The following is a 10,357-nucleotide window of genomic DNA, read 5'->3' as shown; positions in this document are numbered from 1 at the left end:
GTGTGTGTGTGTCTGGGAGTGTCATGTTCATGCGTCCTCCATAAGCAGCAGCTCATCTGTCATCTGCACCTCCTGTTTCAGGCTCGTCTTGATGAAGTGAAAATATTCCTCTGAGCGTCGCTAAATGCTCTGAGATCTTTCACCTCATTACAAACCCATTCATCGCCTCCCACTTTCTCACATTCATCACATTCGCAGCGATCGGTCTTATTAAATCACTGCTACGGTTCTTCAGGAGGTCCAGTGCTCGGCTGGACGCAGTTATCCATAAAAGCGTTTTTAAACTGATGACGCCGAGTAAACGCGCGCTCAACCTTTAGAAATCATTACGCAAATAGCTCACCTCCGATCCATAAACGCCACATCCACAATATCCTGTTAAACAATTTCAGCTGCAGGGTCCTGAAGGTCAAACCAAATCTATCATCTATAATACTGGCTGCATAATACCAGCCCGCTGGCTCTTCTTCAAAATCATCAACAAACGAACAGAGCGAGTATGAACCCTCTGCAGGAGCAGCATTAGATGTGCCTCAGAGCTTTCCTCAGATGGAGTCGCAGATGAAAGTTCCTGCACTAATAATAGCGTTAATAACAGTCTCTGGCGGCCTGGAAAACAGTCAGAATGAGACACACAACACGCTCACATGTGTCACCTCATGTTTATTGAGATTCTAAGCAAACTACCTCCAGTCGTTTTAGTAACACCTGCTGCATATGTTAGACTCTTGGTTTGCACCATAAATAATCGAGCTGCACAATGGTCGACCAATATAAATATGCTCATTATAGCAGCTAAATACCAGGATGTTGGACACAAGAGTGATTGGTTAGGATTGGTTGTTAAACAACAGAAAACTGGACCAGCACCCTTTAAATGGTCGTTTTCCAAAATTGTTCATAGAAATCATTTTGCAGATCAATCAGTGTCATTCCCGCTCATGCAGACAGTTTTCAGAAGGTGCAACATTTAAAGCTGAAGTGTGAGAAGTCGCGTTCAGATTCACTGTAAGTTTGAAGAGTGAAGCTGATCAGAACATTGACCTTCTGACTCAACCAATCACAGCGTCTGGGGCGGGACTATCTGTCTGACTGACCAATGGCAGGTGTGCGGGGTGTAATTCAGTTGGGTCTCATAGAATTTACACACTTTTCAATTAAAAGGTGCAGCAAGTGGGTGTGTTCGGATTGAAGCGGCTGATGTGATGTTATGCGTTGCCGAACTGAATTGTGGATCCGTTGCGTCGCGTCACTGGCGTTGCTTGTGGCAGAAGTTGAAAAATGTTCAACTTTAAGCACCAAGGCAGGCGTCGGCCAATCAGATCGCCTATGCAAATACTCTAGAGCAGACACTAGCCAATGGCGTTCATGGAAAGTAATGTGAATGGCTGTTGTCACTATGACGATGGCTTCAGACACTTGTGTATGTACCGTAATCGCTTTCACGGTATTTTGATGTCTGCACAGGTCTGCACAGCTCCGCTTCACGTCGAACACACACAGTGATTTCTGAGAAACGCTGTTGATATTTGAAATCACCAAAACAAACACCCCTAAACTGATAGCTCTGCCCCCAAATTCACAAGCATACTATGCACCTCCCCCAGCATGCGTGGACACGCCCCTTACTGCTGATTGGCTACGAGTGTGTTTTGGTGCTCTGTCCGATCCACTTTCAACAGCGTTTCTCAGAAATCGCATACTGCAGCTTTAAGTGCTTATATCTTTACAGAAATCCTCTGCTGAAACATTTGCTTTCTTTTTGCTATGGCTAAATTAGATTAAATATTTTAATTTTGTAAATGTTGGCACAAAAACACGTGGATGGTTATGTCTTGCATATCTGAGTTTAGTGAACAATAATGTGCAGCAAATATAAGGTTCATGTGGAGACCCTGAATGCCCGAAACGCGTTCTCTCCTGGCTGTAGTATCCCGGCTGCTCATCGTGTAGAAACAGATCTTCCTGACTCTCCTTCAGGCGACACTGCTGTGTGTGTGAACACAAGGTCTGTAGTTCTGCATAAGCAGTAGAAGCGGTCGGGACAGGCGAGCGGTTCTGAGCGGGTCACCTCTCGTTGCTGATGATGACAGACGTGCCGATGTAATGAGGAGCGCCGCGGTGTGCGTCGGCCGTGGGGCTTTGGGTCCGGTACAGGTATGGGTTCACCTCCTCGCCCCGGTAAGCGTCCGTTAAGTGGCTGAGAGCATAGGGTCCTGATGGGACGTGTTTGGCCCAGACGTGGTGGAGGTTGAGAGAGACGTAAGGGCTCTGTGCCCCCAGCAGCCTCTTCTCCTCCGTGTGGTTCTGCTCCGAGAGTCTGGGGTTCCGGTCCTCGTACGGTGTGTTCGTCACACACAGCCTGTGTCTCTGCATCTCCAGCGCCGGCTGCTGGCCGAAGCCCTGGAGCTCCTGATGCTGTCTGACCCGCTCGTCCTCTCGCCCTCTGCTGCTGCGGTTCTGACAGGGTTCCTCTTTAAACGCCCCGCCGGGTCTGAAGCCGCCGTGCACCGCACCTGACAGACAGAGTCACCACCGGTTAGTAATGCAGGGAATCAATCAGCTAAGTTTATGTTTATGCATTTGGCAGACGCTTTCATCCATTGTGTTCTTGGTGCACATTTTATCAGTTTCCCTGGGAGTCGAACCCATGACCCTGCCGTTGCAAACGCAGCCCTAACTCTACAGTTTGAGCTACATGAGGGAAGAGAAAGAGTGTGCATGAGTGTGTGTGTTGAGTGTGAGTGTGAGTGTGCGTGAGTGTGTGTGTTGAGTGTGAGTGTGAGTGTGCGTGAGTGTGTGTGTTGAGTGTGAGGAGTGTGAGTGTGTGTGAGTGTGTGTTGAGTGTGAGAGTGTGAGTGTGTGTTGAATGTGAGTATGAGTGTGAGAGTGTGAGTGTGCATGAGTGTGTGTGTTGAGTGTGCGTGAGTGTGTGTGTTGAGTATGAGTGTGCGTGATTGTGAGAGTGTGAGTGAGTGTGTGTGTTGAGTGTGCGTGAGTGTGAGCGTGTGTGTTGAGTGTGAGAGTGTGAGTGTGCATGAGTGTGTGTGTTGAGTGTGAGTGTGCGTGATTGTGAGAGTGTGCGTGAGAGTGAGTGTGTGTGGTGTGCTGAGTGTGAGTGTGCGTGATTGTGAGAGTGTGCGTGAGAGTGAGTGTGTGTGGTGAGTGTGAGTGTGAGTGAGTGTGCGTGAGAGTGTGTGTGTGTGCGCGTGAGTGTGTGTGTTGAGTGTGTGAGTGAGTGTGTGTGTGTTGAATGTGAGTATGAGTGTGAGAGTGTGAGTGTGCATGAGTGTGAGAGTGAGTGTGTGTGTTGAGTGTGAGTGTGCGTGATTGTGAGAGTGTGCGTGAAAGTGAGTGTGTGTGGTGTGTGTTGAGTGTGAGTGTGTGTGTTGAGTGTGAGAGTGAGTGTGCGTGTGCATGAGTGTGTGTGAGTGTGAGAGTGCGTGAGTGTGAGAGTGTGAGTGTGCATGAGTGTGTGTGTTCAGTGTGAGTGTGCGTGAGTGTGTGTCTTGAGTGTGAGAGTGAGTGTGCGTGTGCATGAGTGTGTGTGAGTGTGAGAGTGCGTGAGTGTGAGAGTGTGAGTGTGCATGAGTGTGTGTGTTCAGTGTGAGTGTGCGTGATTGTGAGAGTGTGCGTGAGTGTGTGTGTTGAGTGTGCGTGAGTGTGAGTGTGTGTGTTGAGTGTGAGTGTGCATGAGTGTGTGTGGTGAGTGTGCGTGAGTGTATGTGTTGAGTGTGAGTGTGTGTGTTGAGTGTGAGTGTGTGTGTGCGTGAGTGTGAGTGTGAGAGTGAGTGTGTGTTGAGTGTGAGTGTTGAGTGTGAGTGTGTGTGTGAGTGAGTGTGTGTTGTGTGTGAGTGTTGAGTGTGAGTGTGCATGAGTGTGTGTGTTGAGTGTGCGTGAGTGTGTGTGTTGAGTGTGAGCATGAGAGTGAGTGTGCATGAGTGTGCGTGCGTGAATGTGAGTGTGTGTGTTGAGTGTGAGTGTGCGTGAGTGTATGTGTTGAGTGTGCATGAGTGTGTGTTGAGTGTGTGTGTGCGTAAGTGTGAGAGTGAGTATGTGTTGAGTGTGTGTGTGTGTGTGTGTGTGTGAGTGTGTGTGAGTGAGAGTGTGTGAGTGTGCGTGATTGTGAGAGTGTGCATGAGAGTGAGTGTGTGTGGTGAGTGAGAGTGTGTGTGAGTGTGTGTGTGTTGAGTGTGAGAGTGAGTGTGTGTGTTGAGTGTGAGTGTGAGAGTGAGTGTGTGTGTTGAGTGTGAGAGTGAGTGTGAGTGTGCATGAGTGAGTGAGTGTGTGTTGTGTGTGAGTGTTGAGTGTGAGTGTGCATGAGTGTGTGTGTTGAGTGTGAGTGTGCGTGATTGTGAGAGTGTGCGTGAGAGTGAGTGTGTGTGGTGTGCTGAGTGTGAGTGTGCGTGATTGTGAGAGTGTGCATGAGAGTGAGTGTGTGTGGTGAGTGTGAGTGTGAGAGTGTGTGTGAGTGTGTGTGTGTTGAGTGTGAGAGTGAGTGTGTGTGTTGAGTGTGAGTGTGAGAGTGAGTGTGCGTGAGTGTGAGAGTGTGTGTGAGCGTGAGAGTGAGTGTGCGTGAGCGTGTGAGTGTGCGTGAGAGTGTGTGTGTGTTGAGTGTGAGTGTGTGTGAGTGTGCGCGTGTGTGTGTGATTGTGAGTGTGCGTGAGTGTGAGAGTGTGTGTGAGCGTGTGAGTGTGCGTGAGAGTGTGTGTGTGTTGAGTGTGAGTGTGCGCGTGTGTGTGTGTGTGATTGTGAGTGTGCGTGAGTGTGAGAGTGAGTGAGTGTGTGTTGAGTGTGAGTGTGTGTGTTGAGTGTGAGGGCGAGTGTGCATGAGTGTGTGTTGTGAGTGTGTGCGTGTGAGAGTGAGTGTGCGTGTGCATGAGTGTGAGTGTGTGTGTGAGTGTGTGTTGTTACCTGAGTATGCGCTGCAGGGTGCAGGTGTCTGCAGGTGTACCGCAGCTTTATTTGCTCCACCGCAGCTCCAGGGAGCTTCTCTGCGTGACGGCAGCGAGGAGAGAATGTGTGGGGTGGCCTGTGTGTGTGTGTATGTGTAGGACGGCTCGGGGCCATGCGTCAGTGAGATGGGGCTCTGCTCCTGACAGGACGACAGGCTGCAGGGGCCCGACTTCCACGAGGGACACTCCGGTTTATCAGCATGCAGCAAGGTCTGGAAACCAGAAGCACCTGACGTTACAAACATGTCAGAATCCACACACGTTCCCGGGTGAGCCTGCAAACGCTCTTACCTGCGGATATGGAGCCGCTTTGGGTTTGCTTTTGATTTTGGCTGCTTTGGCTTTCAGCTGTTTGCGTGAGTCCTGAGGAGCTGCGAGACTCGAGTTCTTATAGAAGAGAGACGGTCTGGATCTGCTCTGGTCCTGAGAGAACTGCATCTCTTTATATTCCACATCCCTACAGAGATACAAGACGGCATTAGTGTGTGCAGCTTCTGTGTGAACAGGGTTTCTGCGGGTCTTAAAAAGCCTTAATTCACCCTTCCACAAATTAAAGTCTTAAAAGGTCTTAAATCAGAGCAGAAAGTCTTAAATTCATAAAGTCGTGGCATTAAATGTTGCATGAACTGCAGAAAATGAATCTCTTCCTCAGTTTTCCGGTACAAATATCTAAACATCCTTAAATCAAGAATCTTGTACTGGAGATGAGAAATGAAGATATGAAGTCTTGTTTACTAAAACATTTATCAAAATGAAGTGAGTTTATGATTAAAACAAGAACAAATATCTGCCAGTGAGGAATAAAAACTTGTTTCCCTTTGAATTAAGTAGATTTTTTGAGTCCATTGGCAGATATTTGTTCTTGTTTTAATCATAAACTCATTTCATTTTGATCGTTTTTCATAAAACAAGTCTTCTTATTCTAGTGGTTGAGACGAGAGCAGAGATATTCAAGCCTTAAGCTAGTTTTTTTGTTCTTGTTGTAAAATTAATTAAAAATGAATGGAGATTGGTTGGAAGTTGTATTTTCATTATTTGATTTTGCTATTAAAACTCATTGTGCTTTAGAGAGCATATTGTCGTATTGTGTTCCCTTCAATTTATCCCTTAAAGTCTGAAATGTACCTTCATCAAACCTGCAGAAACCCTGAAACACACAGACGTGCTGAGGGAGGTGTAAGGTCACTCACGTGAGGACGTAGTTGACGCTGACGATGCAGTGCGGCCGAGACGAGCGGCTGTTGTGAACAATGGTGGCGCAGCTCTGCACCCAAACCCAGCCGCCGTGTTTGGCCACGCGCGCGCACACACACGCACACACGCACAGACACACACACACACGCACAGACACACACACACACACACAGACGGAATAATCCAGGTTCTCTAGTTGATTTAATGTCTGTGTTTCTGTGCAAACACACTAGGAATCAGCAGTGGTTCTCAACCATGTTCCTGGAGTACAAACAAAACACTGCACATCTAATGTCTGCTTGATCAAACACACCTGACTTGGGTCAGACCTGAGACTGTGCAGAACATGCTGTGCTGCTGGAGCTCCAGGAACATGCTTGAGAAGCACTGATCTGATGAAGCGCATGCGGTGACTCACGTAAATGATGTGCGTATCGCAGGTGGAACACGTCACAGCCGTGGACGTGATGGTAGAGAGTCTTCTCAATCAAATCCTGCGGCTCGTGACCCGTTAACTCCGCCACCCTGACACACAAAGAAGAAAATGCTTTCATTCACTGTTGATCTTACGAAACTTTGCTTTGGACAATTCTCAAGAAACTTGACAGATATTTGCTTTTGTTTTAATCATAAACTCACTTCATTTTGATCAGTTTCTCAGAAAACAAGACTTGTGTCATTTTGGACAAATCATTTTGTCATTTTGCATCTGCAGTAAATGATTCTTGATTTACGAATCTTTGCAGTGGAAAGCAAGACAGAAATACTGAGGAAGCACAGCACTTGTTTGCAGTGTGATCAGAAGTGCAGTAAGTTATTTCTGTAGTGGTTAATCTGAAGCCTTAAGGGTTTTTTTTAATTAAAGAGAAATGGAGATCTATCGTAAGCTGTATTTTCAAACTTTAAATTATTGCCAATACAAGACAGTCACATTAAGAGATCATAATGACGAATTGTGTTCAGTTTATTCTTTACTTCTTCTTTACTTGGTCTTATAAAGCCTTAAATTTGCCTTCATAAAACCTGCAGAAACCCTGGTCAAGCGGAGCACATTGCATTGTGGGATAAAGTAGTGCATTCAGTGTCATGCAGGTATTCTGTGCAGGCCGAGTCCTCTTCTCATGCGGGTTGAGCTGAATCTCACCTGCTGTCCAGGAAGATGAGTTTGAGGTCCAGACTGGCACGGAACATGAACATGTTGCTGTGGAGTTTGATCTCGGTGAAGCCGCTGGGAGGAAGAGACTGACCCACCGCCAGCAGCCCCACGATCTGATAGCACGACTCGTACAGAGACACGTCCATCACGAACTGACGGATCTTCAGGTAACCGCTGCAGTGGATCACCTGCACACATCAGATGGGTTGAGTGTGTGGAAACTGGAGCTTTCCTCCACAGCTTCAGATCCGCCTCTCCTCATCTGGAGAGCAGCTCGAGCCGAGAGTGTGTGTGTGTGTGTGTGTGTGTGTGTGTGTGTGAGACTGATGAGAGCGGCTCTGGCAGAGATCACGTCTGAGGAATGAGCTCCACTCACACACACACTAATTCACACAGAAAAGGCATCTTGTTTTCATGGTTGTGTATTGCTCTGACAGCAGAGAAAAGCTGATAAAATCTATTTACATTTCAGGACATAAATACGCATAATTAGTCTAAATTAATGATGTAATTATTTATGTTTTGACTGTGCTGGACTAATGAAATGACTATCGTGTAACTGCTAAATTTCTTTCAGTTGCAGTTCAGTCAATTCCTCTTCCTGTCATTCAAACTCTGCATCCTGGTGAGTGTGTGTGTGTGTGTGTGTGTGTGTGTGTGTGTACCCTGCAGGAAGTGTGGGTGCAGCGGCTGGTGTGTGCTCAGCACGGCGCTCATCTCGTCGTGGTCTGATGGATGAATGTACTCAAAGATGCTGTTACCGGTCAGTTCCACCTACAACACACACAGCAGATTCTAAATCATCATTCAGTCATTTTGCTTTGCATTTTTCCAGATAATTGTCAGGAGGCCTACAGAGAAATCAGTCAAATGGCTGAAAAGTGGGGTAAAAAACAGCTGAGATTAAGATGAGTAAGAATCTGTGTCATTTAAGAAGATTACATCAACTCACAAAAATGCCTATTGTGAACAGGGTGTGCATTCACACGTTTGAGTGTGTGTGTGTGTGTGTGTGTGAAGCTAAGCTCCTGTTTGTCTGAAATTGATCTGCGTCCATCTCAAAGAGACAGTCTGATTCCCGCTGGAAAGAGTTCATGTATAAAAACACGATTTGCATGTGAAAACAAAAGCGGATTCTGTGCAGGACTTTGATCCATTTGTGTGTGTAAATTAGCAGGGCACATCGCACACAGAGAAGGTCACTCCACAGCACTTCAGCGACAAATGAGTACAAACAAACACACACACACACGCACACACACACACACACACAAACACACACACACATTAATTCTCAGATATTTCTGTCCTGTTGACCCGCCTGAGCCTCTGAATCCAGAATCTGATTTATTCTCTACTTAACATAAATCACTTGTTTACCGCCAATGTAAATTTTAAACAAATCCCCAAAGCGTGAGTGATGAAGGGCTGGGGCTCGTGCAGCATGGAACATGAGTGTCCTCGGTTCATTATGTAGTCAAATGCGTGGTTCGCGTCCGAGAGCATTTCAAACGAGTCTTTGCTACATTTAATCAGATCAGCTTTGATGGTCAGTTCATGCAGCACAATCTCGACAGTACGATGGCAGTGAATCTGGCTTTAAAGTGGCTCTCCATGTGAACTCAAGCTCTTGACAAATGTTTTGACTTGATGACATTTGCAATGCAAAACTCGGCTTTGAGATGCGCTCGCAGAAAATAACGGCTGTGGGAAAGTAACCATGAGCATATCATTTTACCGGCCGTCATCTGCTGTGATCCCAATAAAAACATGTGCGTGTGTTTCATGATTTATTAGAGCTAAACACAGCTGCAGAGAGACGAGCTCACCTTATACCCGCCGCTCGTGAGTCCCGCGTTCCGCTTCGCCAGAACACACTTCATCCGCAGGAAGAACGAGCGCTCGAGCTCCAGCTCTACAACAGATCAGAAGTGTGAGTGTGTGTGTGTGTGTTTGTGTGTTTGAGTGGGTGTGTGTGTGTGTGTGTGTGTGTGAGAATGTTGCTGCACATGGCAGCCAGCACTGACTGCAGAATGAATCTCTTGGCGAATGCGTTCCCATAGCAAGTGGTCCGTCTCATGCATCTGGACACTGTGATGCTCAGATAACCTCTGATATTTACAAAGCACAAACTCTGTTTGGACAAATACTCCAAAAGCCGCTCGTGTGCCAAAAGCAACTTCTCTTTCTCATTCATGCTCAACGCTCCAGACCTGGGAAACGTTCCCGGATTACCCTTGAGAACCCTCTCGCTGCGTAATAAATGAAATTAAATCACACTGAATTAAATCTCAGTGTTTGTATATTTCCGTTTCTAAAGCATGAAATGCATGCTCATGAGGCAATGCTGCATTGCTGCACGTATAAACAAACTGTTCCTCACGCGGCAGAACTAGTGAGATATCAGTCCTAAAGTAGGTCAGACACAGTAAATACAATCCGCTTCACATGCACAGCACTCTTTATTTACAGCGCAGTGACTATGCATGACTATGTTAACGCAGCGCCGTTTAATCAAATGTGTCCTTTCACTGAGACCTCATGCATTATTTACCCACAAACACTGAGACTCAGATGCACGAAACAGAAAGCAAATAACTGCTGCACACACAGCTTCCACTGAGATGAATGGGAATGCTAACAGACACAAAACTAGAGGCGTTAGAGACCTTCCTTCCATTGTGGGATTGAGTATTCTGCTCATTTTGTCAAATGTATTGTGCCAGGTGATCTGTGCGTACAGCAAACCCATGTACTGTACACTGTATACTTACCGTAGTAGACACTGCAGGACTAGTACTGTATGTGCAGTGTGCATGATACTGTTCTGAAATCTGTTCTCTACAGTATACATACATTTCTCTGGCTAATGGATCAGCAGTAATTGAAGGTAATTCTGTGGTTGTGTCCTGAATACATTCAATAAAATATATTCTGTAAAACAGTCTATTCAATAAAATTGTGCATTCTGAATAACAGAAACTCAAAGGTTTCAACGAGGCTTTGAAGAGACTAAAAATATAAAATGAGTAATAAAATGCATATATACAGT

The 10,357-nt window shown here is 46.3% G+C and overlaps 1 protein-coding gene across 1 annotated transcript in view; it reads right to left on the bottom strand.

The window, feature by feature from the left end:
• Positions 1–1,802: 1,802 nt before the first annotated feature.
• The window catches only part of sim2 (SIM bHLH transcription factor 2), a 15,851-nt gene continuing 7,296 nt past the window's right edge, over positions 1,803–10,357 (bottom strand). Inside the window, exons 5-11 of the mRNA XM_016562208.1 lie at positions 9,135–9,220; positions 7,294–7,493; positions 6,569–6,674; positions 6,146–6,282; positions 5,247–5,412; positions 4,915–5,167; positions 1,803–2,516 (exon numbers count right to left, since the gene is read on the bottom strand). Of these exons, the coding sequence (XP_016417694.1) occupies positions 2,068–2,516; positions 4,915–5,167; positions 5,247–5,412; positions 6,146–6,282; positions 6,569–6,674; positions 7,294–7,493; positions 9,135–9,220 (1,397 nt within the window). The 3' untranslated portion in view covers positions 1,803–2,067. The remainder of the gene's footprint in view (positions 2,517–4,914; positions 5,168–5,246; positions 5,413–6,145; positions 6,283–6,568; positions 6,675–7,293; positions 7,494–9,134; positions 9,221–10,357) is intronic.

This window comes from Sinocyclocheilus rhinocerous, unplaced genomic scaffold (assembly GCF_001515625.1).
Source record: "Sinocyclocheilus rhinocerous isolate Xijiao unplaced genomic scaffold, SAMN03320098_v1.1 scaffold4515, whole genome shotgun sequence".
Classification (NCBI taxonomy): domain Eukaryota; kingdom Metazoa; phylum Chordata; class Actinopteri; order Cypriniformes; family Cyprinidae; genus Sinocyclocheilus; species Sinocyclocheilus rhinocerous.
This window is presented reverse-complemented; position numbering and strand designations above follow the sequence as displayed.